At 38.8% G+C, this 22627-nt stretch overlaps 1 protein-coding gene across 1 annotated transcript in view; it reads left to right on the top strand.

Moving 5' to 3' along the window:
- LOC126272392 (uncharacterized) overlaps positions 1–22627 on the top strand; it is a 99125-nt gene that overhangs the window by 71775 nt on the left and 4723 nt on the right. The window contains exon 3 of the mRNA XM_049975215.1: positions 3262–3429. Within this exon, the coding sequence (XP_049831172.1) occupies positions 3262–3429 (168 nt within the window). The remainder of the gene's footprint in view (positions 1–3261; positions 3430–22627) is intronic.

Below are 22627 nucleotides of genomic sequence, written 5' to 3'. Positions count from 1 at the left end.
GGTACCCAACTACCATACCAAAAAACAGTAAAAGACCTTGGAATAATCTTGGATGAACACCTAAACTGGGAAGAACAAACAGTCACAGATTGCCGGAAATCGCTCTCCTCCCTACATGCAATTAAAAAATTTAGAAAAATATTTCCAACCCATGTTAAACAAAAATTAGTCCAAACACTAGTCTTGCCTAATCTTTACTACTGCGATGTAGTTCAACACGGCACAAATAGTGAAAATTCTAGATGCCTCGAGCTAGTGATGAATGCTTGCGTCAGATACGTGTGCAATATTCGGTTGTATGATCATATCAGTCCTTCATACTCCCAGCTAGGTTGGATACGCCCACATAAGGCACGCGATCTCCACACGATGTGCTTACTTCATCGATTTCTTAGCCACCAGTGCCCCCAATACTTATCTTCTCACATTAAACATCTATCATCATTCCACAATCGCAATACCAGATCGGATACGTCTATCATCTTGGCTGTACCTTTACATAACACAAAATCTTTCTCCGTGTCATTCTCCATCTCAGCCATACGACTATGGAACGCACTCCCCTGTGATCTGCGTCTTATCCAGAACTACTCAACATTCAAGAGGGAACTCAAAACTTACATATTAGGGACGGTATAGCCACCATTGTTGTGCCCCTAACATCTCTTTCTTTCTTCTCTCCATCACAGCTTCGAATTTTACCATTCTTTTTCTCTTCCTCTAACCTATCTACCTCTTATATATCTCTTTCACCCCATTCTATCGTCTTATGTCTCTGCTCGATGAGAATAACTCACAAGCTGCAAGAATATAACGAGAAAATTCCCAACTAACTGACATTCACAAAAGAAATGTATGTTTACTTTCATATACTTAGTCACTATTATTATATTATTATTGTTACTATTATCATTATTATTATCATTATTATTGTTGATTGTTATAATTATTTTTATTGTTATAACTATCATTGTACTACTGTTATAATCTCAAATTTTTTTCGTTTGACATCAATACTGCATAATACGTTAAATGTTCTTAATGTTATTTAGAAACTGTAACTCGTTCAATCTGAGTATGCCTGGTTAGGTGTAAGAGAGGGCCTGAAGGCCCTAATCTTGCCAGGTAAAATAAATGCATAAATAAATAAATAAATAAATAAATAAATTATCTTTCAAAATCTTATCAGGTACATGATACAGGATTCAATCCTTGTAGGCATAAGACCTTAGCTTCTTTTTGAAGGCATCTATTTATTTCAAACTTTGTTACTAATAGCATATTGTAGTATTCTTAATTTTATTTCTAAGAAACCATTTCTTCTGTATCTTAAAATTTTAACTATTATTTGTAAATGTCATATAAAATAAACATACTTTTGGGGAAAAACCAAGATGATATTTTATTGCAAGTTAATTATAACAATAAACATAAATCGGTAACCAGACACCATTAACAATGACATTTATTAGGTACACATAGCCTCTGTTACCAGTTTCGAAGTGACAGGTTCATCCTCAGATGGTTGCTCACACTTGAAGTTACAAAATGGTGTACAAAGAATGGTCCCTGATTTGAGCAAAGTTTCTTGAGTTTGTGGTTCCCTACAGCAGAAAAAGGAGTTTTATTTTAAAACTACCAAAAGATGAATTATAGTAATGTAAACAAATTTTAAACAAAAGATATGTATAGTTTTGTTTTACGTACACTGAAAACCAGTAGCCATTAATGCAATATAAAGTCACAAGATTTTCGATGGAAGTAACACAAAACCAAAAAACTTGTTTACATTGTTATAAGTCTTTGTTAGGTCCTTTTGCAGCAAAATATTCCTTCTTACTTACATTTTTTATTTTTGCTATAGGGCACCAAAATCCCAAAGAACTTCTGCCAAAATCTGTGAACACCACAGTTACAGAATAACTTAATTAAAAATGTAAACAGCCATCTCAACATGAACTTATCACATGACTTGACAGTTCCCTATTTGTTCCTAATGAATACCATTATTAACACTAGTATGGTTACTGTTTTTATTTTAATATAACAATTAACCTGTAATTCAACATAGTCATGAACTCACCATGTCAGCTTTCGACAAAATAACACATTTATTTTTGGATTTTAGTAATTTCAAACAAAACAAAAATAAGAACATTATTCTGTTATATGTTAATTTAAGGTTAAACCAGGATGGTTGCAATGATATCAGTTTCAGTGTCCTTTCATCAAATAGTTTTGCTTCACTATGTTTCACAGAACAATGAACAATTTACATTTGTTGAAATTTGGGGAACATATGATCTATGCATGTAAAAATATCATACATTCTATTATTCTGTTTCTTCTATGAGTACATACAAAAAAAGGACTATAAATGTTTGATTCGGTAAGGTACAAACTTATAATTTATTTCATATAGTGTGTTACTGTCCAGCTTTTGGAGGCTCTAACAGTTTCATTGATACTCTTGACATGCCTTGAGCTTCCCTTGTATCTGATCTTACATGCAATAACACTGAGCTCAAATGGACAGATGAAATTGTATAGTTTCATAAATTGATTTTTTGTTTGCAATTGCATTAGATTTGTAATTATATATACCAAAGCTTTCTGTGCTTTCTTTAAGTAAGGAAGTCCAAATTACCAGTACTATATTCAATAATTAAATGTAACTGAATTTATTACTTCAGTGCTTGTTTCTTTCCCTCTACATCAAATTTTATGGCTCCTGGCTTTTTTATAGTACCTGGCATTAGTGTTAATGTGTGAATATTGGTCTCAAAATTACATAAAGCTGTTGCATCGCTGCTTCAATGATGCATTAATAAATGGGACCATTGGACCATTTGAAAGGAGTCACTGAATATCGTAATTCCGTAGCAGTAATTTCTGTATAAAATTCAAACTGTAGAACATTTTACGCCAGCAACCAACAAAGTAAGTGATGAAGGTGATATTAAGAAGAAGTAGGCCTAATTGTCTTCTTTATTGTACTATTTTATTTTGGCCTAGGCTATTGACCTCTTCAGAAAAGGTACATCATCTGTTTTACATTTCTGAAACATTTGTTTATTTAATTATACAGAAAATACGTTTAGATGTAACAGTAATGTTAGACCTGGTATAACTTCTTGCTATCTCAAAAGGAAATGGAAACATTTTTCTATACAACAGAAGAAACTATAAATGAATAACAATATCATGATTTGTAGTGAATAAAAAAATCTAAATAACATATTCTCTTGTATTATGCTATAGGTTGTAGTGGATTTAAAGCGGTGCGAGAGTAAATATGAGACTCACACTTGTAAACAGTTCATGACAAAGGTAAAGGAAGATTTATGTGAGCATATTCATGATTCTGGTGAAGTGTGGTCAGATTTTGTTGAGAAGGCTGATCCTGAAATTAACTGTCCAATTCAGAAGGTAAGAGTCTGTGAGAGAATTTTGATTCTTATTCATATATTGACTACATAATTTTATATTAATCATTATTGTTCTAACACAATGTCGCAACAATGTTGACTGGTGAGTGCACCATGTTCGAAGCTCTGGAGGATAGTATGTCCATGCTACAATATTCCCCCCTCCATCAAAACACATGGCCATCAAAACGATCATGGTCAGTAGAGTTCTTTGGAGCATTACGTGTTGCTTCCTCTCGCTGTATTAGGATACATGCAACTATTTTGAACATGATCGGTTTTGTGGTCCATGTGTTATGGTGTGGAGAGGCATAATGTTGGCTGGGTGTGCAGACCTCCAGTTATCTGAACACAGTACATTCACCAGTCATCATTATTGGGACACCGTAGTCCTTCTCTATGTGTATCTTTTCACTGGCTATATTCGGCATTTCATGAATGATGACGCATGACGATATCGAAAAGCACAGGCGAAGGAATTCTTGCAACGACAGTACGTTCAGTAAAATGACTGGGCTCCCAGACCCCTCGACTTAAATCCAAAAACCTACAACAAGGACTCCTTACTATCCACATAGGCAGCTTGGGACCATGTTGTTTCATCTATAGTATGATTTTTAGTGTCAAGACAAAAATCTAACAGATGTTCACACAGTAGATGTAGATAAAAACGGACGACATGCTATCTCGGAGGGAGTAACAGCTACTCTTCCACGGGAATTGCATTAACAATGCTGCTTTGAATCCTTATCCGTTTAATTATTTCTTGTTCAATAAAAAATTATGCTGAACTGTTTGTACAACATTCGGGAGCGGTTGATAGAACTGGTGAAAGTATCCATGGTGTGAACGTTACACGTAATGGGCTTCACTTGTGAGATTACAGCTGAGCATTCGACATACCCTTGTGGATGTGAGAGTGATCCGCACTCTTTGGACTGATCAATAGTTGGGGAGCTCTCCATAGACTAGTGTGGAATTTATGAAAAAGCTGTCACACAAAAAGTAACTTACAGGGGAGGGTTGGCCCTAGAAAACACGAGACATGGGTGCTGTACCTCAAACAAGATTACAAACAGGTTGTGCATCTAACTATGAAATCAAACACTGTTCCACACAAATCCCTGTTTATTACAAAGATTCCTGCTGATATAAATGAATAACAAATTGTAACAGGATCAGTTCGATTACAAGCAATGCAGAAAATAAGGAAACTATTCCTTGTTAACTTGGATCAATACATATGAAAGATATAGTGGAAATCAATCAAAGTCCACATTTGGTGAAATCTGAGATTCTGGTACCTTTTGATACTATGTATGTAGTACTACATTCCAACAGCTTCATTAATTTAAAAAACTACACATAATCCCTAAGAGATCGGCACAGAAAAAAGTGTCTAGGGAAAAAAACAAACAAAAGTCCCTGTGAAATGAAAAAATAACCCAAGTCTTTAAACATTTTGTCTGAATATGCGTCTGTGGGTATACATATTTCGAATTCTTCCAGGTTATTCACGATTGCATTTTCTTTTTTTGTGCTTTTTGTTTATGTTCCTATCTGTTTGTTCAATATAAAATGGGTTACAATCAATGCATAAGATTTTAAATATTACAATGTTCGAGGAGATTGATATTTTTGTTTTTCCCGATTCCATATTCGTTTATAATGTGTTGCTGGTATGGAACGTCATTCTCACCTTCTTCTTCTAGATATTTTATTGTTCTCCTGAAATTTGGCCAATGCTTGGTGTTGCTACATAAGTAGGTTTTTGTAATTTTTTTCTTCTTTTATGAGCGTTATTAATATGTTTACGTTTTGTGTTTTTCGTTGTGTGAGTTGATTGTATAGTCCGAGTACAACTGCATAGTTAAAACCATTCTGTTGTGCTACATATCGTAATTTATTTCTGTGTTGCATCATTGCCAAGTGGTAAGTTCATGGTATGGTTGAGCATTGAGGTACAGAATGCAAGTTTATGTGAATATAGGTGACAGGAGTAATTGTTAATAATAATATATGTTGTGGTAGTTTTCCTATACATGTCAGGTCTATAGTGGTGGGTGCTATTACTTATTGTTAGGTCTAGAAAGTTTATTGATTCGTTCTGTTCAACTTGTATTGTGAATTTTATTTTACGGAGTAAGCTAATTAAATTTTGATGAACCATTTGTATGTCATTTTAGTTACCATGTACAGGTAATAGGGTGTCATCTACATATGTGTGGTAAAGTAAAGTGGGCCAATTTGAGATCGAAAAAATTCTTCTGAGGTATGTATTGATATATATATCAGCAATTGTGGCTACAGTAAACTAAATTATGATTGGTAAATGAGATGCACCATTAGGACAATAGACTGCTGGGAATCGCGCTCCATACCTCCTTGTCTTTCTCGCTACAATAGCCACTTTTTTAAGGCGAACGAATCATTGTCACAATTGCTAACGGACGCAAAGAACGTCTTTTTCGCTTCCTGTAGGTGCAACTAATCCACTGCGTTGCGAAAATTTACAGAGTGATGGCCCCTGTAGAGAAGCCACGTGTGAGCAGTGAGGAGCATTTGCCAGCATAAATGTAACCTTAGTTGTAAGACAAAGACAACACTGGGTATCCCTTCCCAAATATGTGCAACTAGAAATTCACTTGTCTATGCTTATCTCGCCTCCATATCGCTGGAAAGAACAGAGAGCAGCAACAGCCAGCTCTGCCCTGACAGGCATACAATCACAAACTAAACAGTAGTGCAATACATGGTGGATATCATTGTTAATCGTTGACTTTCTGTTCCAGGTCTGAGTCAAACGGATTAAAACGCCTAATTTTGATTTCTATTAACCTGAACATATGATAGGTATCTGCCTTCTAGGAGCAAGTCCTTCATCGACTGGGCTATGCAGGTGTGCCCCCCCCCCCCCCCCCACTGCGTTGTAATATTTGTTTGTAATCCAGTCAAAGTAGTGCAATATTTCGGAATGACTGGGGGGGGGGGAGGTGCATCAATCCTAAATCCCCATTCCAGGCAAGGCCCTAATCAATGTGGTTTGCCTTCTTTCGTCTGATCTATTACGAAGTGCCGAGTATGGACGACTATCATGGGTGCTTGTACAGTGCAGCGTTGGTTTTATATCATTGTGGACAAAGGAGAGGGAAATGGTCGAAGCCGTTGCTGGCACATAGCCCATTGCTCTCGAACAGGACCAAGAGGCCCGCCGAGATAAATATCCCCATCCAATGGATGGATCACCATCAATGGCGCCCCGTGCCTCACTTAATCCAGAACACTAAAGCAAAGACTGGTGACCAAAACCTTTAGCTCACCACCTCTCCTCCGCTTGTCTGCAGTGAATACTGGCAGTGAAAATTTTTCTCTACCACGATTTGAACCAGCTACCTCCTCCATAGAGAGAGGTTTGTTTGTTGTAATTCCGAAAAATCTACTTGCATATAGTTTTTATTATTTACTTATTGTCTTATATATCCTAGCGCTATTAAGGCCTTCTGGCTCTCTCTTGCATCAGAACAGATACAATACAGTTTGTGGAGTCTTCTTCTTTGGTACATCTGTTGTACGGCAGGTACTGACGAGACTCCCTGTCTTTTGCTTTTTCCTTCGGCTCTTCCTTAACTTGCTGCCAACTCTGTATTGTTAATGTCAACCACTGCTCCAAGTCTTCTTTCTTCACCTCCATTTCCTGCGTCCTTGATCGGTCATTGTCATACGCTATTTCTGTGCAATGTACGTCCCAGCTGAGATACTTTCCTCATTTCATCATTTCCAGCAGTTCTCTTATCTGCAGTACTTCTTCATTCGCCAGTCTGTCAGTGCACTTCAGTTTCAGCAGTTTTTCTCACAATTACACTTCAGAACTATACACGTATCTTCCTAGTCCATTGGCCCCATGAATCAGCGAGCACTGCTTGATCATTTGCACACTTAACAGCCTGCGTCCTTACTCTTCCTTTTGTTATGTCTCCTTCTGTTTGATGTTTCGGCACTTTTCTCGGCATCAAGACTGGATTACACAGTTGAAAAACCCTTCACAGACTTTGTAGAATGGCATATGAATCAGTTGTCCTACATCTTTGTACTGATGGCATCGTGATTCTTTGGTAGCATGCACATTTCAAACGAACATTTCAGCTGTTGCATGAGAGAATATAATTTTTTTCACTCACTGCAACATTATCATTATTAAGTATTTGTGGAACAATTACAACTTACTAGGAGCTAAAAAAGAGAGCACAAAAAAGAGAATGAAAAAAATGGCATCTAAAACGTTGGTTAACAATACCGAGAGCGGAGCTCATGACCTACATATATTCAAAGAGAAGTAAAGATAGACCTAAAATCATTAAATTATTTCTGGAAATAAGCCATTGGCGTAACTTTGAATTGGGGGAATTTGTTGCTTTTCATATGTTAAGGAGTAAGTTATACCGTATTCTAACGCTTGATATTCGGAGGGACTCCACGCCAAGTCTTTCAGTATGAGGGATGGAGGCACATGTAAGGATTTAATGCCCCGTGAAAGTTATTGGTGTTGGAAATCTGTATTTGATATTTGGGTTTTTACGATGTAGCCAAAATTAAACAAAACTATTTCATGTAAATCACGTAAGTGTGGTAGTAGCAGCGTTAAAATACAGGGAGAGAAACATTTTTTACAACTTGTACAGAAACCGGATGACAATCAGAAGAGTCAAAGGGAACCAGTGATTGAGAGGCAGTGAGACAGAGTTGTGGCCTATACCTATTACTATTCAGTCTGTACACTGACTAAGCTGTAAAGCAAGGGAAGGAGAAATTGGGAGTGGGAATTAAATTTCAAAGTAAGGGAAAAAAAACTTACAGTTTGCTGATGACATTGTAATTCTGTCAGAGACAGCGAACGACTTGGAAATGCAGATGAATGGAATGGACAGTGTCTTAAAAGGAGCATGTAAGTGGAAAATGAGCAAAAACAAAAAAGTGTAATGGAATTTAGTTGAATTAAACCAGGTGACAGTGATAAAATTAGAGTGGAAAAAGAGACATTAAAAGTAATAAATGAGTTTTGCTATCTGGGCATCAATGTAGACTAGCAATGGCAAGAAAAACGTTTCTGAAGAAGAGAAATGTGTTATCATCTAAGCGCGGAATTAAAACATAGATGATAAAAGTTCATATAAGAAAAGAACAGAAGCTCTCGAAATGTGACGCTACAAAACAATGTTGACGTTTAGATAGATGCGTCATGTAACCAAGGAATGCTGCAGAAATGTTGATATAACATTCAGAAACATCCTGTAGTTTCCTGATGTAATGTAGCGGAGTAGAGTGATTGGAGACTCGCCTGGTTGCTCTTTGGTTTGAAGACACCCTACAGAGGGATGTGCATGGCCACATTCCTGTAACGTGTCTTCCTTTACATTTCTGTCCTGCAACCCTCCCTGCCCACACACCCCCAACCAACCAGAGAACATAAATTATCGCTTAATACGACTCTACTATAATTAGATGTGGTACACACATTGAAAATTTTTTCTTAACCAATGTTACTTAACATTAAATAAAAATGTATTCCATTAAAACACTCTTCTAACTCATTTATGATACCTGCCATCCACATCCCTTCCCTCCGCATTAGTGTCCTCCTGACATGGAACCCATTCCACCTTGCCTCCCCCCCCTGCCTTTCCCTCCCCTTGTGCCTCTTTCCCCACCTTCTAAACTTCACCGACTTCCTCCTATGTAGACAGTAAGACTGGTGCACCTGGGAGAAATGGCTTAGCTACAGCTTAGAGGATTGTTTCCAGAAAGAATCCTCTGAGCTGGAGTGTACACTGATTTTAAACTTTGTGATGTTTCTTAGGTAAGAAGAGAAGCTGTGAGGGTTGGTCGTCAGTTGTGCTCGGATAGCTCACTAGGCAGGCCATTTGCCTGTGAAAGGCCAAAGCGTTAGGGTTGAGTTCTGTTCGATACACAGTTTCAGTCTGTCAGGAAGTTTCAAATATTATGATTTCAGGATGGGCCTCTCGAGCGACTCAGCATCTGAGGCTCTTCGATCTGTCTCATGTTATCTGTTAAAACTGGTGAATGCTTGAATACCACAATACCCCTGACACAGAATATTCATACAGATGCGTTGTTACACGTTATTTGTGATTTGTGGTAATTTATCTGTTGAGCTCATGTGGATTAATCGCAAGACATAACGGTATACAGAGGTTAAATGCACTATTCAAGACTAAAATCTGCCATATATATATATATATATATATATATATATATATATATATATATATATATATATAGCGTCATAGGGTGTCACATTTATTTTGACCACCCAGTTATTTAACTGTTTGTCCAGATGAAAGATACAAAATGTTTCAAGTAAATGTACTTTAGCCGTCAGCGGGACATCAATTAGCATGATTGCCTTCGTTGTAGCTTTGTTTTTTTTACAAAGATATGAACAGCGGTATGGCTTTTTTAAATATCATCCTGTATTTTTTATTCAGTAATTCATTTTCTCTCCTAGAGACCGATTGGAAAATGTATCACAGTGTACCATTCACTGAAACACAACGTTATTAATTATATATGACAACATTGGCTTTGAGCCCGTGATCACAACTCCTCCACTTGCTAGAGTTGTCAGAAAACAAATGCAAACCAAGTACAAACATAACACAAAATTGACTTTGACTCTCCTGTCCCATTGCCCAGGAGTAGAACATTCAAAGGTGCTCAGAGTGGTGACCCTGGACACCGATACAATGGTGCACTCATTGGATGAAAGAATTACTTATTGCTTCCAGAGTTGCCTGCTGAAGAGAATTACAAGCAAGTACGATACATTCCGGCATGTCCTCTGGAGTTGTTGGAATATCGCTATAGACAACCTCTTTAATGCATCCCCAAAGAAAAAAAGTACAGAGAATTTAAATCAGGAGACCTAGTAGGCCAAGTAACTGTTCCTCCTCGACCAATCCATCTGGCAGGATACCTTCGGTTCAGAACACGACGTGTACGCAAGGCATTATGTGCTGGACATCCATCGTGTTGACACCACATAATCAATCTGGTCCTTAGCGGCACTTCATCCAGAAGCGGAGGAAGAATTTGTCTGAGGAAGTTGGCATACGCTGTGCCGTTTAGACTACCATTGATGGAATAAGGGACAATAATTGTAGTACCCCCGGTAGCTGGGTGGTAAGCGTGAAAGAATGTCAATCCTAAGGGGTTCGATTCCCGGCTGGGTCAGAGATTTTCTCAAATCAGTGACTGGATGTTGTGTTGTCTTAATCATCATCATTTCATTCCCATCGACGCGCAAGTCGCCGAAGTGGCGTCAGATCAAAAGACTTGCACCCAACGAACGGTCTACCCGACGGGAGGCCCTACTCGCAAGACATTATGGTAGTATCAAGCATCCCACACCAGACGTTAACTCTCCATTGATGCTGATGTTCCACCTGTCTAAGCCATCGTGGATTGTCGCTGGATCAATAATGCATGTTCCTTGTATTTACCTGTCCTTCGTTTGAGAAGGGACATTCAGCGGTAAATAGATCACCGGAGAAGAAGTTCGGGTTGGCGAGGATTTGCTGCTGTGCCCACTGACAGAACTGTACACGATTCTGGAAATCATTCCCATGCAATTCGTGATGTAAGTGTACATGCTAAAGATGGAACCGGTGACTGTAAGAATACGATGTACACTGGTTTTAGGAATGTCAATCTCGTGTTCAAGTTGGCGTGTGCTGACATGTGGATTCATAGCAACGGAAGCGAGAACAGTAACTTCGGCAGCTTCGCCTCCGCGAGTCCCACGACGATTGCGTTGTCGTGGGCTGAAACTTCCCATTTCCTGAAGCGTTGCAACAAGACGAGAAAACATCCTGCGGGAAGGTGGGTTCTTGTCAGGATATCGCTCTCTGTACAGTTCCGCTACCTGCGTAGCGTTTCGACTACCTTTAACAACAATAACAATAAAAGAAACATTATGTCGATGCAGTTTGTAGGAAGGGCAGCCTTTACTGTATGCCTACTCAACATAGCAGTATTTAAAAGGACTAAACTACTGTACCAAATCTATCCACACGTAAGAAAACAGTGTTGCAATTACTGTTCTGCTAGCTTACAGTCCCAATATATGAGTAGCATTTCTACCTTCTCTTCGATGGTGTACATTCTACTCACGCAACTCTCCAACTGACGATGGTTGATGAAATGACGGCTGTGCATTCTACTTATGTTAACATTTGTCCTCTGTCAACGTCAGCACGTTGATGTGTTCCGTTTCCCCGAGTACCGGCGCTGAGCGCTGGGAGCGTCAACGTCAGTGTTGTGTTATGTAATTAATAACGTTGTGTTTCCGTGAATCGTACACTGTGATACATTTTTGAATAGGTCTTTAGGAGATGAAATGAATTGCCGAATAAAAAATACAGGGTGCCATTTAAAAAAGTCCAATCGCTATTCATATCTTTGTAAAAAACAAAGCTACAACGTAGGCAATAATTTTTTTTTAAATATTAATTTTAGTACTCTCATATATACAAACCACTTGCTAACTGGGCAATCTTATTTCATCACAACCATTTGCCATATTGCGATATTTAGCATATAATTGACTTTGTACATGCTAAACTCTGTGTGTATGTGATAATGCTCACATGCAGCTAAACAGTCATGAATTTCAACACCCACACTAACTTTATGTCACATTATGTATTTCATTAGGCTACTGTACACTTCTAACACTATCATGAAATTGGCATAGTCTCTCTCTGATGTGTAATACATGGCATCATATATACTTTGTACATCTGAAACACTTCGCTTTTTTAAACATACGGTTCCTGTCTACCGCTCATGATTGCCCTCGTTAGCCTATATTGGTGGAGAGGACTGCCAAAGTGAAACACGTCGCTACAGGGTGAACCAGTTGAATGGAGTGCTGGGGAGAGATGCTATTTTGAATTCCCTGGTTGTAGGTACTGTCACAGGAAAGAGACATAAGTCAAGGGCTAAAATTAGGATTGAAAGTAGGTCACGAATTGCTTTTATATGCATGGAATATGTGAGAAGTGGCAGTGCTCTGCAAATAACAATAAGAAGAAGATTGATGTGGCTTACTTCGTTTATTGTAAGGAAAGAGTATTCTGTGGTATGTGTTTGTATAAATGTGCTACGTACTGTGAACATTGTTCTGTAGTCGAAGACTCCACGAAACAAACGTTTCATAACGTGGGTATTTCGCCAATCAGTCAATGAACTCTGTGTTGGGTCTCAGACATCAAAAAAGTTGCATATAGACTGGCATTTTGCAGTTTGTGTCGCTGTACCACGCAAGGAAGCAACACAGCTGTCAGGCTATATTTTGTAAGTGTTTGGGGATGGAGAAGAAAGGAATGTGTGTAAGTCAAACACACGCTGCTTGTCGTACTATGCAGTGCTGGTCACGGATGGTGCGGCTGCCTGTAAGGAGGTAGTAACATTGGAGGACTATAGTGAATTGCAGAGGTTTGATGATGAGAACTGGGGGAAACTGGACGCAGTAAATGTAGGACAAGAAATCCGGTACTGTATAATAGCACTATCGCTGGAGAAAGCAATGATCGTAAAAATACCGGAAAGCAACCAACTGGAGGAGCCTAAAGAGGAATGACTACATAAAAAAGAAACTAAATGTATAGAAAGCATCGCTATAATGAGGGCCTTGTGCGTTATAGTGAGGTTCGCTGTTGAAAAATTTGGGGCGTTACGTTTCAGGCTAGGTATTACGTCGTCGCCCAAACGCCTTGTAAAATGATCGAGAAAAGAAAGTAGGACTAATACATAGGGTTCCCCGGACATGGGTTAATGTGCCCTCCATCACAAGCACCGTAAATTGGCAAGCGGGTGTTATCCATCTAACAGCATCATGTGATAGAGGTAATTTGTAGTGTATTTAACAATTATCTAAATTCTTTTTATGGTATCAAGACAAAACTACTAGCTTTCCACATCGGAACAATGAAGTTACATTGACAAGTATAGAATATTACTCTACACTTACTCAAAACGAAGCACGTAAAATGCACAGAATAGCATTTTATTCATCAGTTGCATGCCGATGAATTTGTTAACAATATATAAAAATATAAGTTTATGAATTTTTGTTAATAGGTTTATTTACAAAGTAACTCTCACCAGTGGAACCTTATTTAAGTTCCTTCGGTGCTACCACTGATCTAATTTACAGCTTAAAGTGTGCTTGTCGCTGCGACAATCTGTATGGGTCTTTGGACTTATTGAAATTGGTTTTATGGGTAAAAATGAAACTTAGTACTTGAGACACTCAATGTCCTTTTTCTTGGTTACCAAACGCGTATGATCTGAACACAACTGTGACGCTATTGGACTTCAACTTTTCGTCAGAAATTTACAGGACTTTCATAAACATTAGGTTCCATATATCTGTTGAATTCTACCAAAGTTTTGCGTGTTGTTGAACTACTGCATTGTGTGCAAAATGTGAATCAACACGCTGTCAATCACATCTCGGAGGTTTCCCATCTAATGACCAGAGGACCTAAATACAGTATTTTAATATACCTGTAAATACATATCGATTAAACGGATATCGCTCTGACTAATTTGGAAACTGCTCTAGCGAATAAATACGTAAAATTCAGCTTTAAAACTTCGTTTTGTTCGTAATGGAAAACGAAGTGAAATTCCCTTCGCTTCTGAATCTCTTATCAAAGACGTGACGAGCATCATTTGTTGCCCCAAACTACTTACTGCAAAAACTAAACTGCAAATATCTGCCCACACAGCAGGAAAAACGCACTTGGTGATTTTTCAAACAGTGCAATACGTCGTGAGATACAATAGTCGTATACATAGTAGTAATATTCAGATCTGTATGACGTACTTCGGGAAAGTTTTTCGTGCATTATTCATGATGTTTCCGATCGGTGTTAGGTGCGACCTGCACATGTATGTCAAAAATCTTTAATAATATTACATGAATTTATATACGCTTTTAGAAAAAAGTAAAAGGAGGAAATAATTGTATTAGCAACGAAAGTGCTGGCGTCATGTATCTCAACTGTTCTCACAGTATGATCAGTAGTACATGGTATGGTGAGCCATCTGGAGCAGAATACTGGTGGTGTAGTTAGGTGGAGTCCTGTGGTAGCTTCGGTTGGATAATGTAGTACTGCTCCGTGGGACGTGAGAGCCTGGAGGCGAAGAGAGTATACGGTCACGCTGTACGTGGTGATAGTGTGTATGGGGATGCCTGGTGTTCCAATCTTAAGTGTTTATAATAAAAGTGTTGTAATTGTTTAAAAATAACATATCGATATCCTTCCCTTCCTGCGTAACATCAGCAGTATTCCTATATATGAGACTTTGCATGAGGCTAGAAGAGGATAAAGAAATTTTATTGAACAAATCATACAAGTGAAAACTTATAGATCATTTATTGAATTATAGTGATAATGTACACTACATAGACAAGTCAGAGGTTGCCCAAATCGCATCGTCCTGTAGCACATGTCTTGAAAAATCATTAAACTCAAAACGGCGGTCAAGTTTCATGGAAAAATCGTTAAGATGAAGAAATTAGGTGACCCTTTTGATCTTAGAGGCAGTAAAGTGTTATGGAAGAGTATAAACGTCTTCTTGTAAAATTATTAAACTGAAAAAATGTGTCAGAGTAACATATTTTAACTGAGAGCTCCAGTCATAGTTGCGGTATCAGGCGTCATCCGGTCGGTTGCACCTTCAAATACGCGAGCCACCAATTAGGTTGCCGCATTTCCTGCAGTCGCCACCGTACATTTAATTTAAAATCCCGCATATTACTATATTATTTACGAGGCATAACTCTACACTATTATTATTATTATTATTATTATTATTACAGTTCGAGAGAACAAACTAATCTTTTGACAAGAGCTGCTTAACCTGCAAGGTACACCTGTAGCGTCAATATCTCAGCTGTGTGTATCTTTTTACTGCTATAGAGCAATTAAATCACAACAATAGTGCACATGTGTGTATTATACTCTAAATATTACTGGTTATTGGTATGTGATATATAACATTTTCAGTTTTTGACGTAGGATTGCATTTATTCATTTGTGGTCATGGATTTATAGCCACGTTTACTTATTATGACAAGAAACATTTTTTTTTAAACACATAGTGCTACTCTACATACAAAAACACCTACGTGGGGAGGAATCTCTAACGTATTACCACTTCCCATTGCTTTTTACAGTAAATGGCAATATTCTGTATAATGCAGTTGTATACAGATTTCACCAAACAGTGTGTTTAAAGCGCTTTGTAAGCTTTGCTTGTACATGTGTAACAGCTTGTTCTTTTTCCAGTATCAGTTTGTATTCCTCCAGCGCAGAAACCGTTTTCGCCATATACTTTAGTTTTCATTTTTTTCCTCCTCAGTCTATTCCATTCCCAGTTTTCTTTCGCATGTGCATAACATAGTACTGTCGTTTTTGACTTCCAGCGTCGTTACATCTGTTTATAAAGAAGCACAGTCATTGCAGCTCAGTCAGAAAGGTAAAGGCAGAGGCATATACCAAGTGCAGTATTATATTCCAACTGGCTACAATTAATGAATGCACATTTTTGGTAAGGATTTTAAGGATGAAATCACATATAACACATTGAGGAAAAATTATTTTATTTATTCCCTTGCTACAACACTCATACCACAGTTTAAAATAAATATCTGAAAATGGAGTAATGATAATGAGCTATTTACAAAAAGAGAATCACATTGTTACTTAACAATAGTGACTCCGTATTCACAGTTAATAAAATCAAAAATGTATATTAACACACAGTATAAAAATGCGAATGACATCCTCTTTCACACAAAATCGATTTACGAAATACAGCAAATTGCCACTACAAAGCGTAGAATTTCCACTTTATTCATGTACACAAATATTACTTGATACAAACGAAAATAAAGCTAATAATGCAGCTAAACATTTCATTTGCCAAAACTATTACCTAGCGAGGTGGCGCAGGTGTTAGCACACTGGATTCGCATTCGAGAGGATGACGGTTCAAACTCAGGTCCGGCTATCCTGATTTAAGTTTTCCGTGATTTCCCTAAATAGCTTCAGGAAAATTCCGGAATAGTTCCTTTGAAAGGGCACAGCCAACTTCCTTCTTCATCCTTCCCTAATCCGGTGGTACCGATGACCTCGCTGTTTGGTCCCTCCCCAAAATCAACCAACCGACCAATCAAAACTATTAGTTGATACGTCAAAAATGGTCCTACTGTAGCTGAAACGGGTTTCCAACTCGCAGCGTACAAGGAATGGGGAGGTACACATTTAACGTAAGCAGCAATTTGTCTGTATGGAAGGCATAGCAATCCCATCTCTCCTTGGAAGCAAGTTTTACAAAGGCAAGCATTTTCGAAAGCCCTCTCAGTCACACGCTGTTCTGATGCTGCTTTCGGGATAATAACTTTTACCGCTTTCCGAAGATTGAATGGATGTTTAATACTAGCTGAATTTTTTGCAATAATTGCTGCATCTTTGCTCTCGCAAATATTTCCTAAAAAATATTTGCCCTTCGGAAGAATCACAAACACACACTTTGGAACCACGCAGTATTCAGCCCTTGGATTGAGAGGTTCTTCCCAACCTTCAACCCCTCAGCACAATGGAAACACACGGTTTGATCGTGTTACCGGTATAAAAGAATCAAGCTTTACGTAAATTGTGAAGACGTTGCTTAATAGCTAACGATCAGCCATCAAAGTATGCTAGCGTCACTTCTAAAGTTCTGTACTTAGGATGAGCTAACGTAATGTCTCACACGTTATGCGTTGAATGGTACAACAGTTTCAGTTCAGCAGATGAATGTAAACAATTTTCCTTATTGTACAAACTGCAAATATTGCACAAAAAACAATTCGAATTGTGACATTTGATTCATCACAGACCTGATTTCTTAGGTTTACTTCCCCACACGTTAGACACCTATGATGTTAGAGGGAACTGTTTCAAAGCTTCTTATACACTCTGAAGAGCCAAGATGACTAACAATCGGCCACTTGATCACGATATCACTTCTGGTCAGGCCTTCTGCGGGGTGTGGACAGAAGCGGAAACACCAAAAACACATATTACCACGCATAATACGGTATAGGAAAGCCTTTTGAATTTAAAACTGCTTCTAGTCCTCTGGAAACATATGAATACAGGTCTTGCATGGTTTTGGGCATCTTACACCACTATTCCTGCAAAATAGCGTCAAGTTCAGGTAGCGGTGAGGGAGGTGCCTTAGGATGACGCACCCTTCTCTCCGTGGTAGACCACAGAGCTCAGTATTATTGAGACCTGATGCCTGTGGTTGAAGGGTAAGATGCAACAATTCATCCTAGTAGTCACAAAACCAGTCCTGGGCGATTCGAGCTGTATAAACAGGTGGTCTGTCACTTTGGAACGCAGCGTTACCATTGGGACGGACCTGATCAGCCAAAATGGTCACGTAATCCTTGGCAGAAATATTATCTTGCACAGTAACCATGGGGCCCTTGGAATACGTGGCTGCCCAAAGCATCACTGAACCTTCGCCGTACATTACTCTTCGCATGTGACATCAACTAGAAAATGGAAACAGTGTAAAACGAGGCTTATCCGACCAGACACCATTCTTCTATTATTCCACAATGCAGGTTTGGAGGCATGTTACGGGCATTTGCATCACTGATGGGCGCTTTTGAAATTCTAGCTCACTCTGAAATTCCCTGCTTGTAGAGCTTCCTTAGTGTTCCCAGAGTGAGATTTTCACTCTGCAGCGGGTTGTGCGCTGATATGAAACCTCCTGGCAGATTAAAACTGTGTGCCCGACCGAGACTCGAACTCTGCCAGGAAGTTTCATATCAGTGCACACTCCGCTGCAGAGTGACAATCTCATTCTGGAAACATCCCCCAGGCTGTGGCTAAGCCATGTCTCCGCAGTATCCTTTCTTTCAGGAGTGCTAGTCCTGCAAGGTTCGCATGAGAGCTTCTGTAAAGTTTGGAAGGTAGGAGACGAGATAATGGCAGAAGTAAAGCTTTGAGGACGGGCGTGAGTCGTGCTTCGGTAGCTCATATGACTGCAATTATCTGTCACCTTATTTATGACATTTCATTGTATCCATTTTTGTTACTGTTTTTGGTGAATAAAAAAAATCCTGGTAAAAAAAAAAAGACGGTAGAGCACTTGCCCGCGGAAGGCAAAGGTCCCGAGTTCGAGTCTCTGTCGGGCACACAGTTTTAATCTGACAGGAAGTTTCCTCCCTTCGTGTTGTTTGCTGTTGATAGGGTTTATGCGAGTGTGACATTCAGTTCTGTAGTGACTTTCGCAGCTGTCGTCCTCTCATTTTTCACCACTTCTTCAATGACCGTCTGTCACTATCACTCAACACACAGTTTCATCCACTTTATTACTTAGTGGATGATGATTTTCCAGTTTCCCTGTTTGCTGGATAAATTTTCAATAAGGTACTTCTTGAAACACTAAACGGTTCGCTTACCTTGTTTGTTGAAGCGCCTACCGTCTGCGTGCCAACAGTTTACCTACGTGAATAAAGAGGTCTGACGTAATGCACTCGCAACTGCAGAGAGCAGTCCTGGCCACGACTGTCTCTTGCAACATACTGAGGACAAGTGACGTTCGTGGTCAAATACAACAGCGCAACCTACAGTCCTCACCAACATTTGTATTTATGTGCAAGTATTAATTTCTCATCATGTTTCTACCTCCTGTAACAACTGCTTAATTGGTTCCTTCGTCATCCAACCACGATACAGATACTCCCGCCGCTTGTTTCAGTTTGTGTTATCGATTACCATATCGTTTACAGATAAGTTTGGCTGTAACATTTCTGTGTAATACTTATGTTGGAGCCTAGTCACGCAGGAGTGCATTGTGACACATACGTATAATGGTTACGTTGGAGTACATGCTGTCGATTTTCATATAATTTACAGATAATTTCTACACTGCACCAAACACACGATCGGATCGTTAAATATAGTCATTCTATAGGTTTTAAACCCGCAAACCACGAGCTGGAAGCAGCAAATTTTTTGTCAAAATCAGTGAACTTGAGTCAAAGTCAATCAATTACTCTTCGAAATCAGCGAATTTTGTGTCAAAAATCAACGAATTGTGAGTGGAACTCAATACATTTTATGCGTAAAATATTAAATTTGTGTCTGAATCAACGCCTTGCGAATCGAAATTGGCGAATTTTATGCCTAACATCAGTCAATCTTACGTCAGAATTAGCGAATTTTTGCATTGAAATCAGCGAATTCTAAGTCAAAATCAGTTATATTTGTAGACCTTACAAACAGCCCTCCACAGTGGCTAACAGACCGGAGTGTATAGTCACACTGCTGTTGATAGTCTTCACACAGAAGCCGTGACTTGATGTTAGGTAGTCACACATCCCCATTTTTCTTGGTAATGGTATTGGAAGAGATCATGAGAGAGTAAAACGGATGTCACCTTGGTTTGGTGTTAATGGAGAGAGATTTTCGTTAGACTCAGTACGCATGAAGCTTTTTGTATACTCTAAAAGCACAAGATGTATCTAACAGATGGAATGTTTGAGGAACTATGAAAGTTATCTTTGGGAGGGAGGGTAAGAGAGTACCCACTCTATCTCACAATCATAAAGCTGCTGTCACATTTGCATGTAGTACTGTATACTGTCCGACTAATGCATTGTACTGTTCTGTGTGGCTAATGACCTGTACTATCCCCTCTCGTTATGGTTCAAATGGCTCTGAGCACATCGGGATTTAACTTCTGAGGTCATCAGTCCCCTAGAACTTAAACCTAACTAACCTAAGTACATCACAGACATCCATGCCCGAGGCAGGATTCGAATCTGCGACCGTAGCGGTCTAGCGGTTTCAGACTGTAGCGCCTAGAACAGCTCGGCCACTCCGGCCGGCCTCCTCTCGTTATTACATCTTTGTACAGCGCTATACTACACTGACTAATGCGTTGTACTGTACTGCCCGTGTCTATCAAATTTGGGTACAGCACCATACTGTACTGTCTGACTAATATGATATACTGTAGCGTATCTAAAGATGTCAAACACGAAGGGCAGTCGTGATCGCCTCATCCGATAGACATCTTGTGTTTTTTCTCGAAGATTATTTCTATCTGTGATGTTTATATGCAGACTGAAGTGACGAATGAAAATTTATACCAAAGCCGGGATTCAAGCCTGATACGGGAACAACTACGTACCTAGCACAATGGCTTTGCTGAAGTACACGGACTGCCGCAGCACGCCTCTCTGGTCAATCCAAATTACCGTTCACGCTTCAGCCGACTTTGGTATTCCCCCTAGATGCGGGTTCGAGTCTCAGCCTTGGTCCAAAGATTAGGCATATACACATCATGGATGTTTGAGACTTGAAAAGGCCTCTAGAACCGCATAGTTTGATGTGGTTCTTTCTACTTGTTCCTCACATCTTAGATTTTTAGTCTGTATGAATAGCTTTATGCTTTCAGGAGACAAATCAGTCTGCAAATCACTACAGAGCTAGAGAGCACCACGCGTGCAAAACTGAGATTTCCCTTTTCTCACATGATATTTTGTGAAACATGGATGGAGTACAATAGGCAGATCCCACATCCTTAGATTTCCGAAAAACATTTGACACGATGCCCCACTGCAGACTGTTAACGGAGGTACGAGCATGCGGAGTTAGTTCCCAGGTATGCGAGTGGCTCACAGATCTCTTAAGTAAAAAGAAAACCCAGTATACTGTCCTCAGTGGCGAGTGTTCATCAGAGGTGAACGTGAGAAGAAATGACAAGTAGTGATATAAGGGCGTCCTGGGCCATGAAATTAGTTCTGTGATGAGTGTCCTGGGCCATGAAATTAGTTCTGTGATGACTTGTGTGACTTGTGAAGTATGTTTGCAGAACATATAGGTGTACATATTAATCTTCCATCAAATCTTCAGAAAGCTGAAAAAGTTGTTATCCCGAAAGCAGCATCAGAACAGCATGTGACTGAGAGGGCTTTCAATGCCCAATGTGTAAAATTTGCTTCCAGGAGGAGGTGGGACTGCTGTTCCTTCTATGCAGACATATTGCTGCTTGCATCAAATGTGCATCTCCCCATTGCTCGTATGCTGTGTGATAGAAACCTGTTTCATAAACAGTGGGAGCATTTTTGAAGTCATAAATTCAATATGGCTAATAGTTTTGACTTTTCATTCACAGTAAGCAATATTAGTGCAGATGAACAGAGAGAGAACACTGCGTTTTATAACAGCAACTTTCTGTATTACTTCAACTGAGATGGAGGATGTCATAAATTTTTTTACTGTTACTGTGAAAAATAAGTCTCTTTTGTCAAAAAACAATGTAATTTTTTCTTGTTAGATCAATGCCCATGATCAGTACACTATTTTATCAGATAACTGTTTTCAACTGAGCCGTGAGGGTTGTAGAGGTGGAAGAAGATACACAATTTTTCCTCAATATATTATATGTGCCCTCTTTTCTTTCTTAAAGTCCTTATCAAAAATGCACATCATTAAACTTAGCCAGCTATGGTATGATAGTATCGGGACTATCCTATTTCGTAGGAGCCTCTGCATTTACCTTACTGGCTGAGCTACGGAACATTCAAATCAGTTTAGAAGTAAAAAAAAAGATGATTGCTTAATGTGTATGAAAATGAAAACTGGGAAAGGAATAGAATGAGGTAAAAAAAATGAAAAATGTAATGTAAGGCGAAAACAGTTGCCACAATGGAGGAATATAAAATGGTACTGCCATTGTTGATGTGCAAATAATGCTTATAAATTACTTTGAACACATTCTATGGAGAAATCTGGAAACAGGATGGGAAAAAAGGTATTGGAATTTTAAAAAAAGCAGTCATACATGTTGTTTCTACTATCAGGTAAGTATGAATATAGATCTCTGATTGCACACAAAGAAATTCAATCCTGCATTCAGAAATAAAAATTATGTGTATTATTTTAAAAAGTGCATTAGATTTTGAGTATAAAAGACAAATGTAACGCTATTGTTGTAACTTGACTGTTCTATAGCTTGGAGTTAGTATTTCTACTACTCGTGAACAGAAATATCTGTCAGACAGCAAGGTGAACTGGAGGGCTTATACGCACACAGTCCCA

This window comes from Schistocerca gregaria, chromosome 5 (genome assembly GCF_023897955.1).
Source record: "Schistocerca gregaria isolate iqSchGreg1 chromosome 5, iqSchGreg1.2, whole genome shotgun sequence".
Taxonomy (NCBI): Eukaryota; Metazoa; Arthropoda; class Insecta; order Orthoptera; family Acrididae; genus Schistocerca; species Schistocerca gregaria.
The sequence above is the reverse complement of the archived record's forward strand: the minus strand, read 5'-3'. Positions and strand labels throughout refer to the sequence as shown.